Consider the following 18,551-nt stretch of genomic DNA (forward strand, 5'->3'; position numbering starts at 1 on the left):
GAGGGCTGATTATTACATTTATATCTGTGGCGATGTTTGTAGGCTCCTTTCTCCTCGGATTCATCCCACTGTTGTTCAGACTGTCTGAGGTAAGTGATTTCCCACAGTCTTTGTTTATAGCGGACTGTCTGGATCTACTTATCTTGTCTTATTTGTCGTGCCCTCATAATGTGCAAGGCTGTTGTTTTGGAAACTTGCTGAACAACTAGAACTTGTGAGGGGAATCTCAGTCATCTGCTGAAATCACGTGTCTTAACCCTAGAAAAGCCTGCAGTTCGTTTCCATCCTGGGGGCAGGTCTGCTGTGGTGGGACAGCGCTGGCCATCACCATCCCAGAGGGAGTGGGTTTGCTGGAAGACTCGTGGAAAGGTGAGCAGGAAAGCTCAAACATGCACATGACAACGAAGCAGAATGGTTGCTGTGCAAGCTTTGGTGTTTATGTGGGTGTGCTAACCCACCAAATTTGCATGTGTTTGATTGTAGCCTTCAGATGATTGATGAGGCAGGTGGGAGATGAAACAAAGCTGCTCTCTGTAAAAAACAACAAAAACAGCTCATCAAAAGCTCTTTCTGTTCTTCATCTTCCGTCTCCAGCGTCATCCTCTGATGTGTCATCCGGTCTAAATTCCAGTAAAGAAAATGGGACCGTGGCAGAGAGAGGCCCACCTCGGTTCCTCATTGGGGTGGCTTTGACGCTCGGGTTCACCTTCATGTTTGTCGTCGATCAGATAGGAAGCTACCTTTCCACACGTGGCAAGTTATCAGAAACTCTCACGCCAGCTCTACATTGCAGAGTGTTGCCTCCACAGAATTTGTTAACCACCTCAGCGTGTGTGCGATGTCTAATTCAGACCAGACGACTGTTTGTCCAACAGCGTCCACTTCACAGCCACGTTGGGCCTGGTTATTCACGCTGCAGGTACGTGACACAGCCAAACCTCTCCTCTGCATATTTATTCTCTTGCTTTTGCTTGAGACGCACTGTTTCGCTGGCTTCGAGGACACAGGGGTGGAAAGTTTACAAGGAAACGTTCCTTATGCCCCCGTGTGACTCGGCATGTGATTCTGCAGCACAGCCTGCAGGATCTAACTTTACAGTTTATTTAAACAGGGACAACCAAGCTTGACAGCAGTCACAAATCAACAACAATCATCCATGATGCAGATCTTAAAGACCGGAGACCTATACAAATCCACATAAAAGAAGTAGCTGTACCATCACAGTAATAATCTCTTTGTTTGCTTTAGCTGATGGATTTGCTCTGGGTGCTGCTGTGGCTACAGGTCAAGTTGACAGTACAAGTTGTAGTGTTTTTTGCTGTGATTCTGCACAAGGTGAGAGAACGGCTCATTGAAATGAACAGATGTCTGGGTGACGAGCACGATGCCATTGACAGTCTTTCCCGTCTCCTGTTTAGGCGCCCGCCGCTTTTGGCTTGGTCTCCTTTCTGATGCACGGAGGCCCGAGAAGAAGTTCATTCAGGGACACTTACTGGCCTTTTCAGCTGCAGCGCCTATAGTTGCTATTGCCACTTACTTCATATTATATGCAGTAAGAAAGCACAATCTGACAGTCGTGTCTGCTTGAAAGGGAGATGCATTAAATCCCAGTGACCTAGATGTTGCTGGTCTGAGTTATTTAACTTGATGTGTGCTGTGTCTGCAGTCTGGAAGCTCATCTGAGAATCAGCTCAGTGCAACGGGAGTGGGAATGCTCTTCTCAGCGGGGACGTTTCTCTATGTGGCCACGGTGCATGTTCTCCCTGAGATCAGCAGCAGCAGGACTGATGAGCTGCCCTTGGACTCCGAGCAGCAGTCTGGAGCCGAAGCCCATCAGCAGAGACACTTGGGCTCCTGGAGAGCCTCACCCTCATCATCGGTGTGGGGCTTCCGATGTTGCTGGCCCTCGGACTGCACGATGACTAAAAGAAAACATGAGGGCAATTATTTTAAAAGGGGGTGAAGGAAAACTCTGAGAACCTGTACTGTATACACAATGATCGGAGGACAAATAGGCTTTGACAGAGTCTACCTTGGTCCTCTTATTTACAGTGTAACTTGGATTTGTGTCAGGCTATTGTTTGGGTGTCAAAAAGCTTTCCGGGAGGTGATAAAGAATCAGGTAACAATATATTTCATAGCTGAATTGAGTTTCCATTCAGAGGAAGCAGAAACAGCTCTCATTTGTTGCCACGGTCCGCTGAAGGCATGTTGAGGTATTACATATCCCGAAAGGTGAATAGATTTACAGGAACAACCAAATAATTCGATACTCTCTCACCTAGAAAATAATGTCTCTAGGGCGTACACTTTATATTATTATATTTTACGGCTAAGAGTTTGAAAATATGGCCGGATTTTCAGATTATAAATGTGCAATAATACAAACTACAAAGTTTTTTTTTTTTTTATAATGTCGTTTGTCTGAGTTGGTTTATGGTGGGGATCATGTCGAGTGAGAGGCAGCCTGGACAGGTTACCGTCTGTCTGCTATCACAGAGGCACGGGCCAACTGTTCGCACTCACAGCTGCAGCTAACGCTAATTTAGAATCATCTCTCTGACTCAGCATTCATGCTTGTGCAGTGTGGAATAAGGCTGGGATGAAACCAGGGACACGCGGAGAACATCCAAACACAGAAAAGGGGCAAAGGTTTGAACCTCTCAATGTGAAGTGATAATAACTGCAACCAAATGAGAAGACCAACCGGTAAACTGGTCCAGCAACTCTCATGTTAGGTGATACGTTAGACCGAGACGGGTTCCTGGCAGCAGGTGAGGTACGTATCAAGAACTATCGAGCAGATTCTGGAGGTTACAGATGTTTTACTGACTCACTGCCACTTAGAGCAATTTTTACCTTTACTTTCCTTCTTTCAGCTCCTTTAGTGTGTGCAACATGTGAAATATTGAAACACGTGAAATGTCTTCTGGTTTTATAATGGCTTATTTATTTACTTTATACTTGATTCTTTTTTGTTTTCGTCACACAACGCTGTACATTGCTGCATCGACTGACCTAAAGCTTGTTTACTTCTTATGTTTAACGTGTGGAGCAGAATTCCCCTTTTAACAGCTACACTAAATATCTTGAGATTGAATTTTAATTTCATAGTTTTTTGTATTGTAAACCAAAGTTAAGATATTTTACACTTAAATTTGTCCTTTATTCATTAAGCTCTAAACACAGTTCATGTATGAACCCATATGAAAACATATGCACAGGTTAGAGACCAATTAGGTTTGCATAAATGTAACCCATCTGCTCTACAAACCTTTGTCATGTCTTCTGTGGTCACTTCCAAAGGAGTATTAGCCAAAAGGAAGGTTTTTGGGTTTATAAATGACAGGCCACCAAATACCCTGATTCAACCGAGGACTTGGATTTTAACTACTTTAAAAAAAACTTTGTCTTCAAGGATGCCTTAAATCACTGTCTGTGGTTGATGCTGTCAAGTGTTGCTTATTTAATTTTTGTTTCAGTCTTATAAATATTGATGACTCCTGTTTTCTCCTACTGGTGGAAATTCCACTCTGACCCTCGGTGGAAGCTTGCCATTGGTGGAACACCACTAGAATAAAATCCAGTGTTTTTATGAACTCCCTGATCAGGGCTCATTTGCTGGAGTTTTTTTTTGTTTTGTTTGTTTTTAAGTTGAATACCATGCCATGAGAATAAAGATTTCTTTACTATTGTCTGAAAAGAAAGTTCCTTGGAGTTCTTTGATGATTTGTTCTACATGTGACCCCAATTTGAATACAGGAAGTGCTCCCGTTTACAGTTCATGTAATTATTAAAAATGTGGCATACATGATCACGCTGCTAATGGTGAAATCAAACATCTGTTATGGCCTAGCATTAAAGTGATACAGCGTTGTTCTGTTTGAATCTTGCACGTAATAAAAATCTTCAAGTGGTATAAAGATTTTATAACACACTAGCAGTAGTCAGACTAACAGGAAAACGGGCAACACCGTGGTCTAGCAAACATTAACTCTGGCCTCGTGTCCTCATAGCTCATTCAGAGCATTGCAGTAGGACTGCACTTTGATTCCTTTCCAACCTCTGCAGACTATCCCCTCCCCTCTTATTTGCAGTCTACTAACAGCTAAACGCTCTAGCCATCAATCTTTAAGTGCCTGATGGTTATATTTGTTGTCACTAGTTGAATGTGGGTTGCATATAATGTGTTGCTACACAATCAATCTCATCTCAGGCTTAAGAACTAGCCAGGGGTCAAATATAAATGAATACACTGCTGTGAAGTACTGAACACAAATGGTTGAGGAAACAATGGTGCCTGTAAAGTTTACCCTGACAGGAGGTCACTCAGAGGTCTTGCTGATCTAAGCAGTTAACCTCAACTAAATAAAATGAATGAAACCATTTGGAAGTCTTTGAAACTGTATCCCAGCTACTGCACTCTATCAAATAAAAAGTTGACTTTTTGGATTATTAAAATCACCAAATGTTCATGTGTCTGTCATTACAATGGCCAAAAATGATTTTTTAAGAACAGCTCTGATATGATGTTCAAGGGCCCTTGCATCTCGGGGACCATTTATAATGAATTTAAATTCATTTACATTCAAAGTGCAGAGAACAGTGATGTGTCTCAGTATTTCTGGCAAGTCTCTGGAGCTATTATTTGACTACAGATCCTTTTCTAAGCAGCTCTGGGTGAGTGTACAGGTGCAAAACACAGTTTGAATAGAGTTCACAGATTCATGCGGTTTAAAGACGCAGTCAGCTGAGCCTCAAGCGCCATCTGATCAAAGGTCCGGCTGTGCGTCTGCTGCCTCACTCTCTCCCTCATGTGAAAGGAGGCCCGAGCCAGCCTCTGTGCCTCCTCCTGTATCTGCTCTCGCTGCCTTCTCAGCCGCTCCCTCTTCTGCTCCTTTGTGGAGATGCGGCTCTCTCGGACTCTCCTCGCCGCCTCCTCCTCTCTCTGTAGTTCCTCTCTGAGCCTCTGGTGGCAGAGCTGCCTGTGTTTGTTGTTCTGCCGGGTTTTCTGAGCTCTGCGTCTGTGCTGCGCTGAGGCGTGCAGGGCGGCTCTCTCCATGCGTCTCTGGCTCAGCTGGACCAGGATCTGCTTGTGTGTGAGCTGCTGGACGCTCTGCAGCTCGGCCCTCAGCTGCACTCTTTGACTCATCTCCTCCTCCCGGGCAGCCCGCTCCCGAAGCTCTTCGAGTCGTGCCTCTACAGACTTGGCACGCCTTTGGCAGGAGTGCTGCAACTTCTTCTCCAGTGTGCTCCTCCTCTGCGCCTCCTCTTCCTCCCCCTGCAGCTCAACCTGGTGTTTCAGCAAGATGTGTCTCAGCAGCTCTTTATGGTTTTCCTCCTGCAGCCTCTTCCGCTCCCCCTTCTCCTTCAGCATCTTGCTCCTCAGGACCTTCTCCTCCTTCTCCGCTGCCACCTGTCTCTCCCTCTCTCGCTCCCTCTTCCCCGCCGCCTCCTTCTCGCTCAGCAGCTTCTCCTGGTAGCGTTTGCGCTCTTCTGCCTCCTTCTGTGTACCCTCCATCTTTGCCCTGCGGTACACTTCCACCTCCTCTTTTAGCCTTCTCCATCGGTCTTCTTGCAGCAGCACCTCCTGCTTAAGCTGTTCTGCTTTCTCTTTTTCTCGATGCTCCCTCAGCCTCCTGCGGGCCTCCAGCTCCTCGTTCCAGCGTTTCATACTCCGTTTCAGCTTCTTCCTCCTCTTTTTTTCTGCCTGAACTTGCTGGGCCTCCTCCTGCCTGCGGGCCTCCTGTCGCTCCCATTCCTCCTGCTGGCTGAGCTTCAAACGAGCCTGTTCCTCCTCATGCTTCACCAGCATCAGAGCAGCTATCTTCTGGTCTCTCTCCGATACTGTGACACACATCTGCTTTTGGATGCTCTTGGTGAGCCTCTTCAGCTTCTTCTCGGTAGCTGGGGAGTGTATGAGGTCTCCCAGGTTGAAGCTGCACAATGTGCTCCTCTCTGGATCCCTTTTACTAGGAGCAGAGCAGGAGGACCTGCTAACAGCCTTCTCTTCAGAGCAGAGATCTGCATAGGGCATTTCTGTTGAGCGCTCTTCCAGTCTGGTGTCAGGCAACACCTCCAAGCCTGAGGCTTTACTGCTGCATGGCCGCCTGTCCCCGGCCGCCTGGATAATCCTCCGCTGTTCCTGGCCGCACTTTTGTAAAGTCTTCAGCCTCTCCTTTTCATAAGATTCATGCATGACTCTCATTGTCTCAAACGGCGTGTCCTGTCGCTCAGCAATGAAGTCGTTTAGAGATTTAATTAGAAGCTGAACCGGTTTTACACCCAGCCGAGCGCAAGACTCAAGTGAGCGAGGGTTCGTTAAGACATGTCGGTTGCTCTCTGCTCCGGGAGAGTCGAAGTTGTTCAGGTCCAACTTAAGCACAGGGGAGCTGCACCTCAGCTCCTCCATCCTAAAACTAAAAAGCTAAATTAATGGATGCCAGATACGGAGGTCCTGAGGCTCACAGGTGCTACACCGAGCAGCGCTTCCGCACGGTCTGCAGCACAGAAAGGTCAGCAGGGGATTAGCTACTTCCTCGCGGACAAATAACAGTCGGTATCTCATTAACCGTCTTTACCTCAGCTGTGAGCAATGACAGGCCGAATAATAAACAAAAAAACCAACTTTATTTAAGCAGACGGGAACGTGTTAAATAAACGCTTGCAGTCAAGCATGGATTTAAAAAAGGGTCAGTCTGTTGAGGTTTACAGGGATTTATTTATGCACAGCTCACTTAGGATCCCACCAGAGCGTTTCATTCAGGTTTACTTTCCCTGGATCACTGCAACGTCTTGATTTTTTTTTTCTTTTCCAGTCTCACTGGTCTGCTTCAGCCAAGCTTTAGCTGCTGCCACAAACTAAAATCACCACCATGTTTATCAAAGAGAAAGGTTTTAAAATGCTAAACTATATATAACTGGGACTCGGATGCGTGGCTCATGGGCTTTTGAATTTGCTGTTGCTGTTTGCTTTTGATGAGTTTAAATGATTATATATCCCTGCGTCGCTGTATGTATGACAATGCAGTTTATCTGCAAAATAACAAGTAAGGAAAGCTCAAATAATTAGTATGGAGTGAAAAGAACACTGTTTTCCAACAAAATACAGCCAAAACTGAAAATAGCATGACCTAGACCTACTTAGATCAAGTAGAAATACATTAGAGCTATTCAAGTTGCATGCCTGCTGTTCATGCGCTCATCCAGCAGTGCTGGGTTGGGTAAGATTAGATTTTGAACTTTTTATTGTCTTTATACATGTTGACTTATTTAGTTTTTAATTTTTTATTTGTGAGTTGTAACCTGGACTTTTTGATTTTGAAGAATATAGGAGATTTTTATATTCTGTGGTAAATACACCACAGTTTGAATAAACATCCCAGAAGGCATTTTGGATTGGGTGCTGTCATAAAATACTAATTTCCCCCTGAGCAAAAGGTTATCCTTAACAAGACTCATTCTTTTTAGTTTGCCAGGTAGGTGCCACTTCCTCTTTGTTCTGCGTTCACATACCAAGCTATAAATGTGTGCGCCTGTCTTATTTTATTGAATCTCTAGCAGACTACCCATTGTTATATTATTCACCTGCATTTTGGTTCTTAATTCATAATGACATGTAATGCTGCATTAGCTAAAAGCATTTCATGGACTCTTGTGCATTAAAAAAATAAAGTAAAAACATCCCAATAATTAATTAATTACATATCTTTAAAAAAACACATTTGTATAGGGTAGACTGGGGTTGGTTGTCACACTTTTTACCGTTACATGAAGTTGCAGAAGTTCCCAGGATCTTTTAAAAGACAACCGGTCTATTAGTAGATTTTTCCAACAGATAACCTGAGCAATAGTAAGCAGGTCAGTGTAAATATGTAAGAGAAAACCAAATGATGAACTCCATTTTTAAAACATAAAAAGTCCACTTAAAAACCAGAGAATCTGCAAGGACCTACCCAATCTGCAATCAATACAAGAGAGACTGATGTTTTTCCTTGAAAATTTTATTCAAAAAGCAAACAACACAGGCTGGTCGGTATAAAGCGCTAATGCTACCGAGTCATGTGCAAAGTGTTAAGTCCAATGTGTGACACACCTATCATTGAGACACATATTTTACTACAAGAGCAGTAAATGTAGGTCAGAGTAAAGAGAAACATCACAATCTTAACCATCTCCATTTTTTAAATTTTTAACTCACTTTTTATATAAATAAAATACATTTATTTAAACATGTATCTGTGCAAACTTGTAAGTAATTTCAAACAGAATTTCTATTATTATGTAACCCCACCCAGGGGGCTACAGCCGACACTTTGGGTACCTCAGCTACAATAAAAAAAAGACACAAAGCTGGAGTTATTCTGTGTCTTTGCTGCACAGCTGCCTCTTCTTCTCTCATTCTCCCCCCTCCCTCTCCTGCTGCTACTTCAAGCATGAAACTGATCAATGATCAGCTGATCGGCGTTTCTCTCTTGCTTGTTTATCTCCCGCTTTTGCGCCAGAAAGAGGAAACTAGCGGAGGTCGCGTTAAACAGCAGAAGCGCCTTTAAACTTGATAAGCTGTTGTTAGAATTTATTTAATATTACTTTCTAGTATCAGCTGATGTTTGTTGGAGCCACAGCTGTAAAAGCTGCTGGCCATGATATCGGTTTGGTTATCTGGTGAGAGGGAAACATGAAGATGAAACCAGGAGATGTCCTTACTGAATCATCAGCGCTGAACAGGTGATGGAGAAACAGGTTTACCTTTTAGGTGACATGAATGGGTTGAAGGAAAGCCATGAACTGTTTCTGAGAGACAACTTACACCAGGATCCTTTTCTATGTAGCTGACAGCTGGTAACTGTGCAGTGGCGGGTCTAGCAAAGTTTTGCCATGGGGCCAGGTAGAGCATTAACAGGGAAAGGGGGGCACAAAGAAATACTTTTCTTTCTTATTCTCATTTAAAATTTCTAGCTTTCAACAAATAATTATCCGAATCTTACAACCAAAGTTTTCATGATGTCAAATTTATAGAAATCCATTATTGTACATAGTAAGTTTTTTTCAGGGTCCCAACATAATTTCTTCAGAAGAAAGTACTGTACATGATGCCAGTATTACTAGTACTTTGTGTAAAATGGCATCAAAAAGTCAGTTAAGTTTTATTCTTTCTCACCTGTCTTTCTGTCTCCTTTCACTTTTAAAAGGTTGCCATGTTAGAAAAAATATTTTGCCCTGCCATGCTGTTTATCTATGTGGTAAATAAATAGTTTATGAAAATATCACTAAATCTGTCATTTATTATTTTTAATATTCAGTAATGGTCATGTCTCACCTCTAGTCTTCTCTGTCTTAATTTCAGGTTTCCACCATATGTTGTAGATAGTTCAGGAAGTTAACTCAACCAAGCAGTCTTTGGGTTTCGGCTAAGTACTGCTTAGAATACCAGAATAGGGAGGATGGTGTAGGTTTAAGTTTATTAGATTGATACGTATGTACCAACAAGACAGTGTACATCACTGTCACAACGACGTTTGTTTTCATTCAAAGGCTTTATGGTTTTTCCTATAATACCTGGTGGGCCGGTCTCTAGTCAAAATGCCCGGGCTGATTTTTTTGTCCCAGTCCAGCCCTGCCTAAAATTAATGTATATTTATTAGGAAAAAAACATTGATTTCTCCATGTGACAGTGAGAACATTGAGCTTAACAAGGTCCAGTTATTTGTTTTAACAAACATTTCAGGCACATCCTCCACATCCTAACACCAAGACTTTAATATTTGAGACTGCTGTTAAGCAGGTCAAGTCAAAAATGAAATTTCATGCTCATCTGAGGCTACAGATATACAAAACCCGATTTACTTCACACCAGCTCATTTCTCATATGTAGGAAAAGGTAAGTTCATTAAATGAAACTTAAAGGCTCTTTGGCTCACGTCTTCATCTGGATGGTACAGCATAACCAGGTTAAGACAAATGCGTCATCTCTACAAAATATATTTGTGAGTGTTTTTCAGTGTTTTCAATTATTTGTTTTAATTTTATTTTTCATTGTTCACTGTGGCCTGGTAAACATTTTATCAATATATATTTCACAAGGCCATCATTAAATATTTACAAGAAATCAGGCATTATACAGTGTGTAAACCTCAATCCAGTGTGATTTGGATGCTCACCAGAAAATGTAGCCAGATATCAGCTGGGTTTAGATACATTTCAGATAAGATAACCTTTGTTAGTCCCAGAGTTGGGGAAATTCAAATTATTACTGCAGCAGAGTACACAAAGCAGGAACAAATGAACACATGCAGCATACCTGAAATCAATAATGCTATGCAAAAATAGAAGAAATATAGACTAAGAAATAGATATGAACTTATATATTTAAGTCTATATATCTATATCCATCTATCTATATATATCTGTATCATTGATCTGTATACATACATATACATCTATATGATGCAATAATACAGATTACTATTAGAAGAAGAATGAAACATTTCATAGTGCAGTGTTTGGGTGTTAATATAGCAGGTATTTAGTATTGCACACTGATATATGTAAAGAGCCCAGTCTGTGTGCATATGTGGTGTACATTCACTGCTGTTGTGCAGTGTACAATTTGACAACAGCTGGAGGGAAAGGCCTCCAAAATGTCCCCTTTGCACACCGTGGGTGCAGCAGCCTGTCACTGAAGGGACTGCTTAGTGTTGTCAGGGTGACCTGTATGGGGTGGGAGCTGTTATCTGACAGAGATAACTACCTCCACTGGGTCAAGAGGGCATCCCAGAACAGAGCTAGTTTTCTTGATCAACCTGTTCAGTTTCTTCCTATCCCCAGCAGACCACACCATAAAACATGGACAATACCACCAGAGAGTCCTAGAAGGTCTTCAGGAGCTCTCCCTGCTCCCTTCCAAAAGACTTCTCTGTTGCAAATACAACCGTCTCTATCCTTTTGTGTACATGGACTCTCTGTTGTTACTCCAGATCAGTTTATTGGTCAGATCACTTATATGAGTCAGCTATCTTAATGCCCATTCTCTGGATGTTCACTGGTGTAGGTGGAGTCCACTACCTGCTCCTTGGTTTTCGGAGTGTTGATCTGGAAGTGGTTCTGCTGGCACCAGTTGGAAAAAGTCCTCAGTCAGTTTCTCTGTATTCCCTGTTGTCCTGTTGTCAGTAAAGTACACAGTGAGGAGATGCTGTCATTGCCCGCTCATTATTTTAAAATAGAGATAGCCTACATAGTTCATACATATGAGAGACTGTTATGAGCCAATTAGGAGAAAGCGTTAAATGAGCTGTGGGCCACTGCTGGCACTGTCATCACATTGGAGGGTCACTTTAGTTTTCAAGTAGTATAAAAACAAACTAGAAAACCCCCCACAAATATTTCAGAAAATGTAGTGTTTTGTTTGTTTGTCCCTGAATAGTGTTGGAATAAAGAGTGAAAATTGTGAAGGATTAAAATATTCCAAGAGCTCAAATTGCTTCACCAAAACATGTTTCAATCATATTTTATCAACACAAATTTCACAGGTTTATTGAATATGAATAACTTGTGTAATTCAACTCAATTGTTCGAGCTCGTGCCAAAGCAAAACATCTGTGTGCAACCAATGTCGACTATTAACGGTTGGCGCCGCTTTGGAAGCAGAAACTGTTGGTTTGAAAGCCTTTAGTGTCTCCTTGTGGCGGGACTCTTATACTGCACTGCAAGATGTCGAGCAGTGTCAGCCGTATGCTAGAAAGTGATACATTAAAATTTCTGGGGTCACCATGAAGAGCTTACCTCCTTTCTTGGTCAGTGTGTAAAATGTGGCACTTAATGGATTGAAAAGAAAAATGATGGCACCCTTGTAGCTCACACAAGTGGTGATGATTCAGGGTTTTAATTTGTAAGGTTTGAATTTTGAGCCATCATAAATTTTAAAACAGGAAAGTATAATATTTAACATATGTTGAGTCAAAGCTAATATAGCTGCTCATATATAGCTACTTATAATTTGAAGAGCTTCCTACACCAATGAGTAGACTTCCCAGAATGGGAACAGCACTCTTTGTGTGGTTTGAGAAAACAGTCAAGTTGTTAACTATGACTGAGAAGAATCCGCCTGTGTACAGCAGCAGGCTGCCTTCCTAGAATTTGGATATCCCCCGTGCGCTTGTCTCTGCACTGTGTGCATTACCTCTCTTGGAAAATTAAAACCACAGCAGCTTTTTATGTTTTTTTCATTCACTATCAGCTTACACCAAACGTCTACTCTGAGTAAGATTATTCAAAACATGCAACACAGTCACCAATCCCAGCAAATTCACTCCTAAGTCAGACTGTACAATACAGAAAATAAAAGAGCTACATCTCAGACTCTACAGGCTTCAGTTAGCATGTTAAATGTGAAAGTTCAGTTAGAAAAAGACTGAACAAAAACGGCCTCAGTTGAGCCATTAACTAAAGTGACGAACATTGCTCTAAATAATACTCCCCTAATCCAAGTAATCACCCAAACCTGGACGTGGATTTAGAGGCCTGAGGGCCATCTCACACATTTATTCAGAATAAAACAAGTTTAAATTCAAATTAAACAAATCAAAATCTCGAGGACGTATGCCTTTTACATGTTGGTAAAATGTTTAGGATGAGATGGAAATATAAAACTCATGCACCCTGAAAATTATGAAGGTCTAAATGTGTATCAAAGGGACTCACTGAACATCAGTGGATTTCTATGGGCTGTTACCATTGCTGCAGAGCAGAATGAAGAATACTGATGGGCAGGGCTGGACTGGGAAAAAAAAATCAGCCCGGGCATTTTGACTAGAGACCGGCCCACCAGGTATTATAGGAAAAACCATGAAGCCTTTGAATGAAAACAAACGTCGTTGTGACAGTGATGTACACTGTCTTGTTGGTACATACGTATCAATCTAATAAACTTAAACCTACACCATCCTCCCTATTCTGGTATTCTAAGCAGTACTTAGCCGAAACCCAAAGACTGCTTGGTTGAGTTAACTTCCTGAACTATCTACAACATATGGTGGAAACCTGAAATTAAGACAGAGAAGACTAGAGGTGAGACATGACCATTACTGAATATTAAAAATAATAAATGACAGATTTAGTGATATTTTCATAAACTATTTATTTACCACATCAATAAACAGCATGGCAGGGCAAATATTTTTTCTAACATGGCAACCTTTTAAAAGTGAAAGGAGACAGAAAGACAGGTGAGAAAGAATAAAACTTAACTGACTTTTTGATGGCATTTTACACAAAGTACTAGTACAGTATCTAGAAAATGTGGGAAAATACTGGCATCATGTACAGTACTTTCTTCTGAAGAAATTATGTTGGGACCCTGAAAAAAACTTACTATGTACAATAATGGATTTCTATAAATTTGACATCAGATGAAAACTTTGGTTGTAAGATTGGGATAATTATTTGTTGAAAGCTAGAAATTTTAAATGAGAATAACCTGTTCAGCGCTGATGATTCAGTAAGGACATCTCCTGGTTTCATCTTCATGTTTCCCTCTCACCAGATAACCAAACCGATATCATGGCCAGCAGCTTTTACAGCTGTGGCTCCAACAAACATCAGCTGATACTAGAAAGTAATATTAAATAAATTCTAACAACAGCTTATCAAGTTTAAAGGCGCTTCTGCTGTTTAACGCGACCTCTGCTAGTTTCCTCTTTCTGGCGCAAAGCGGGAGATAAACAAGCAAGAGAGACGGGACTTGTGGCAGAAACGCCGATCAGCTGATCATTGATCAGTTTCATGATTGAAGTAGCAGCAGGAGAGGGAGGGGGGAGAATGAGAGAAGAAGAGGCAGCTGTGCAGCAAAGACACAGAATAACTCCAGCTTTGTGTCTTTTTTTTTATTGTAGCTGAAGTACGGGACAAATCACTTTTATTTTCAGCTCAATACAAAACGCATAATATTAACTCTGAATACCAGAGGATTCCGTTTTTTATGGCACGGTTGGCAACTCTACTAACTAACCATATGAATAAAATAAAGTTCACCAGTAACATCATAGCACCCACCCAACTGTACAGAAACTCCATCATGCTAGCTAGTACACAGTAAGAGTTATTGTAACTGACTGTAGCAAAACGTTAGCACAAGGAAAATAAACTACACCTAAACTTGGTTTGACCCAGATAGACTGCAGGTCATAACTTCTTACCTGAAGCTCATTTCACCTGACAGTCGGACTGGCGGCTGCCTTGGGTCTCTCCACCTCCAGTCCTTTCCCCCATCCAGCTGCTGGCCTCCACCACTTGCTAATTTTACTGAATGTGTGAAAGCGCCACCATAGCCACTACCAAACAACTGAGTTATTTTTACACGTCTGCCAGCATCTGTCCAATCCGCCACCTTTCACTGTTTACACAGTTAGGAAAACAAGACAACAACAAAACATTGGGCCATTTAAAAGGCAAAATTAGCATCGGCCCACCGGGCAAATGCCCGGTATACCCGATGCCCCACAGACAGACTGAGGCCCCGCCGCTATTTTTGAGTGCAAAAGTGTGTGGTCTCCAGCTAATGGAAAAGGCTGATCGCACGATGTGCGCGTAGTGCTCTTTAAATAGAACAATTTGCCCCATTCTCTTTGCCCGTCATGTGGCCACATGTGGCGGGCTAGCAGGTTAGTAACATACAGGCCCGGGTTCGAGCCCTCGGCTCACCTGCCTCTGTATGTTCACCTGCTAGGGGGAGGTCCAGGCAGGCGATCTTGGACTGAAAATTCCAAGGGATGACCCCTCGTAGCCTGGGCTTCCCCTGACTTTTTTTCTTTGCTTTGGTTTTTTTCTTTTACCTGCCAGCAACAAACACACCTCCTTGTTGTCATGGCTACCAAGGACCACTCTTCTTCTGCCAACAAGTCATTGCCTGACAAAACATTATTTCCTATGTTTCCCTGGCTTTTTTTTTATTATCTCTTGTGATTTTAGACAAAAAGAAAAGAAAAAGATCTACAGATTCAGGCTTTTCTTTACCTGTGGTAGTCGGGTAGAATGACGTCACTGACACTGCTTTAATATGAAAACAAACTTTCTCAAACAAAAAACAAAACAAAAAAAGAAGTGGGTCGGTGTGTCATCTTTACCGAGCACCATACATGTTTTGCCTCACATTCAAATTATTATTTTTCCTTTTCAAAAATAATTCAGAGAGAAAAAAAACAGAGAAGTCAAATATATCAAATTTGCACGAATCTTCTAGTGAAGGTGCCTCCTCCTTCTGACCTTAGGGTAACTAATTTCTCAGACAGTGACATGACAGTGCGCTGGGAAGCTGCAGCTGATGATGATGTTTCTTACCTCACTAAGTGGAGGCGACCTGAGACAGGTGGGGAAGAACTATTGGATTGTTGGAGTACATATTATGAAGTAAAAAAATACAATATCTCAATAAACTGTTGTCCTGTGTCTTAAGGAGTATGAGATATCACTGTCTGCACTCTATGGAGATGGAGCTCAGAGTGAAGCTGTGGCCATACGCTACAGCACCTGTGAGTCACACATTTTCTGATCCTGAACGTTTGTCAAACTCAGGAGGGGAGAGCCTGAAACCATTTACCTAAGTCACATTAGCAGCAGTGTTCAGCCTAAAAAATAGACAAGTTAAAAGTCACGCATTTGAGTCATGCATCCATATTATTTGTTTATTTATTAAATTATTTTCGAGACACTGTTAGTTGTTAGAAGCCAGTGTTTTAATGATAGGACATATATGACAGTAATGAGACAACCTAAGATATCCAAGATTACCACAAAAACACAAATAGAATCACAGAAAGCGTGTTTCTCTCCCGTTAGTCTTTAGGCCCAGTTACCTTTTACTTTTCTGTGGTCAGTAGCCCTTCATGTCATATTCTGTCTCTATGTACAATATAGCAATTACTAATACAATAACCTGTACGTAAATGAACTTCATTGTGTAACTGATGGCAGTTCTCAAAGTACTAGTCACTTAAAGGTTAAATTTCACATCTAAATTCTCATCTTTGAATAACTAGAACTCTGAGCTATGAAATAAATGTAGTGAGGTTAAAGTATCAAATCAAAGTATCAAATTCTCTGTTATACTTTACATTTATTTTCTAATAAAACACTTTGCTCTGCTGCCAAAATAATTTCCCCCTTTAAAGGAACAAAGTGAGTGTTAAGTGTCGTTAGCTGTGGTACTTTATCTCTTCTATGATGTTGCTGCAGGGTCTGGTGGAGGCCCGACCAGCCTCACGGTTTCTGATGAGACTGCCGTCAGCATGGTGATCAGCTGGGTACCTCCCAGTGCTCATGTCCTCCAGTATCACATGTCCTACATGGCTTTGTTTGTTTTCTGGCTTTTTTCTGTCTCTCTACACACTTTGTGGGTAAGCAGTGCGAGTGTGGTCAGGTCAGACCACTCCAGTATCTGTGTGTCATGGAGACCAGTATCTGCCGTTGATGGATATCCAATTGTAATCCAGGATGTAAAAGGTATTCTGTAATCACGTCTACAGTGATGTGAAAAGGTGTTTGCCCCCTTCCTGGTTTCCTAGTGTTTTGCATATTTATCACACTTACATGTTTCCGATCATCAAACTCATTTTAATATTAGACACAGATAAGACAAGTTAATACAAAATGCAGTTTTTAAATGATGATTTCATAGATTAGGGAGAACGATTATCCAAACCTCCCTGGTCCTGTGTAAAAACAAATTGCCCCTCTTGTTAAATCAAGGGTTAACTGTGATTAACCAATTTTGGAAACCTCAGTTCAGTGTTACTAAACACACTCAGGCCTGATTAATTGCAGACTTGTGAATCAAGAAATCAGTTAAATAGAACCTGTGTGACAAAGTGAAACAGGCTAAAAGACCTCAAAGAGCAACACATCGTGTCACCAGCCATCCTCCTGGTCCTCAGTGTTAATGCCCACTTAACTGGGTCCTTCAGTGGAAAGGCTCAAGCAGATGAAGCCTAATATAACAAGATGAGACTGACAAATATTCTATTTGAATGTTTAAAAAGAAAAATATCACAGTATCTATGCTTTCACTGAGCATATACCTGCATCAATGATGAACTCTCAAGGCTGAAAAGTCCTGGCTTTGGTCAGCCACGGTCCACTCACACGCACACGTCACCAATCCCTGACTGCTCGATCATAACAGCAATTGGGCTGCTGGGAACATGACGGCCGTTCTTCTTGATGTTAACAAGGTGCTCACCAATCTCCCTGGGAACAAACGAGATTCCTAAGACAGACAAAACAGATGTTAACAACGCTTATTCTTGTGTGTGCATGCAGCCCGTTTCAGTTGCTCCTGCTTCTTTCTCCACGCTTTAACTTTTATTACTTTCCCCCTCTGTCTTTTACTTAGGGGTTAATAAAGTATTTGGATTCTGATGAGTCTCATTGTTTAGCAAACTTCTCACTTATCAGATGGACACTCACCAATGTGAGCGTTACGCAGCATCTTCAGCAGGCAGGGCTCCTCTGGGCCTGAGGGTGTTGTAAGAGGGGCTGTCAGCTGGCTGAGGTCACGCTCTCCTATGTCCAGTGGAATATCTGCAGCAGAGCCCGCCTTCAGTGAAGTATGTTGGCTGGAAGGCTTTCAGGCCCGTCTTTGCCACTCCAAGGTCAGAGACCTTCACCTTGTTTGGATGACAGCCTGCTCCGACATTCATCTGTGGGCACAAACACCAAAACTCAAGAGACTTTTCAGTGAGAAGAAAAGGCAAACCTTGCATGGCAGAGTGAAAGTGAGAGTGTGTGTGAGTGCATACTCACCCTGAATGGACTCTCAGGGATGTTAGCGTCTCCCCAGGAGACCATCACAGTGTGCTTCACAGGCTTACGTGGGGTGTAGGTGCAGGTGTATGTGCTGTTGCTATTATCCTTAACCTGGACATCCACAGAATTGACTTCACCATCCTGTGCAGAAGACAAGGGATTATAGTTCAATCAGATTTAACACACCGTATTTTTCGGACCATAAGGCGCACCAGTTTATAAGGCGCACTGTCGATGAACAGGTCTGGTTTCATCCATGAGGCGCACTGGACTATAAAACGCATTAAGCGAAACAAAACAGCCAGATAAGTCAAACTTTACTCAACTCTTTCTTCTTGCTTCCTCCACTTCCGTACCATTGATTCATTCATGTTGAAATCTCTCGCAGCTGCTCTATTCTCATGTTCTACTGCGTGACTGACAGCCTTGAGTTGAAATCCGCTTCGTCAGCATGTCTCTTAACAGGTGGCATTTTGGGTTCATTATCCACACACAATACAGTAATATTATGTTGCAGCACAGTACGTATCACTCCGCCAGGCTCCTGACTACGTAGCCGTAATGCTCCGACAATCCATCAAGCGGTGCGACTTCGTAGCTTACCAAAGTCGTACTAAAAATTTTTTGACAGATTTTTAAGCGCAGGTATTACATAAAATCGGTTCAAGGTCAGTAAGCACAACCAGATTCATTACAAAGGCGCACTGTCGATTTTTGAGATAATTAAAGGATTTTTAAGCTTGCGACTCATTAGT

General features: G+C 42.0%; 1 protein-coding gene, 1 long non-coding RNA gene and 1 pseudogene across 3 annotated transcripts; 1 reads left to right on the forward strand and 2 right to left on the reverse strand.

Moving 5' to 3' along the window:
• The first annotated feature begins 5 nt into the window (after window positions 1-5).
• On the forward strand, window positions 6-1,926 carry LOC120732045 (annotated as a pseudogene).
• A 2,466-nt stretch (window positions 1,927-4,392) lies between these two features.
• On the reverse strand, window positions 4,393-6,881 carry LOC120732043 (coiled-coil domain-containing protein 177). The gene has a single exon (XM_040029414.1). It carries the CDS (start codon window positions 6,410-6,412, stop codon window positions 4,718-4,720), a length of 1,695 nt encoding a protein of 564 aa, XP_039885348.1. The 5' UTR covers window positions 6,413-6,881; the 3' UTR covers window positions 4,393-4,717.
• A 9,785-nt stretch (window positions 6,882-16,666) lies between these two features.
• LOC120732044 lies at window positions 16,667-18,290 on the reverse strand. 2 transcript variants are annotated; one of them, XR_005695494.1, is made up of 3 exons: window positions 17,794-18,290; window positions 17,458-17,690; window positions 16,667-17,257 (listed from the first exon to the last, which is right to left on the reverse strand). It is a non-coding gene; the product is annotated as an uncharacterized LOC120732044 (long non-coding RNA). The 2 variants fall into 2 exon arrangements; XR_005695493.1 differs by having other exon boundaries at window positions 16,667-16,979; window positions 17,070-17,257; window positions 17,458-18,287.
• Window positions 18,291-18,551: the final 261 nt, after the last annotated feature.

Source organism: Simochromis diagramma, unplaced genomic scaffold, assembly GCF_900408965.1.
Source record: "Simochromis diagramma unplaced genomic scaffold, fSimDia1.1 OVJJ01000242.1, whole genome shotgun sequence".
NCBI classification, from domain to species: domain Eukaryota; kingdom Metazoa; phylum Chordata; class Actinopteri; order Cichliformes; family Cichlidae; genus Simochromis; species Simochromis diagramma.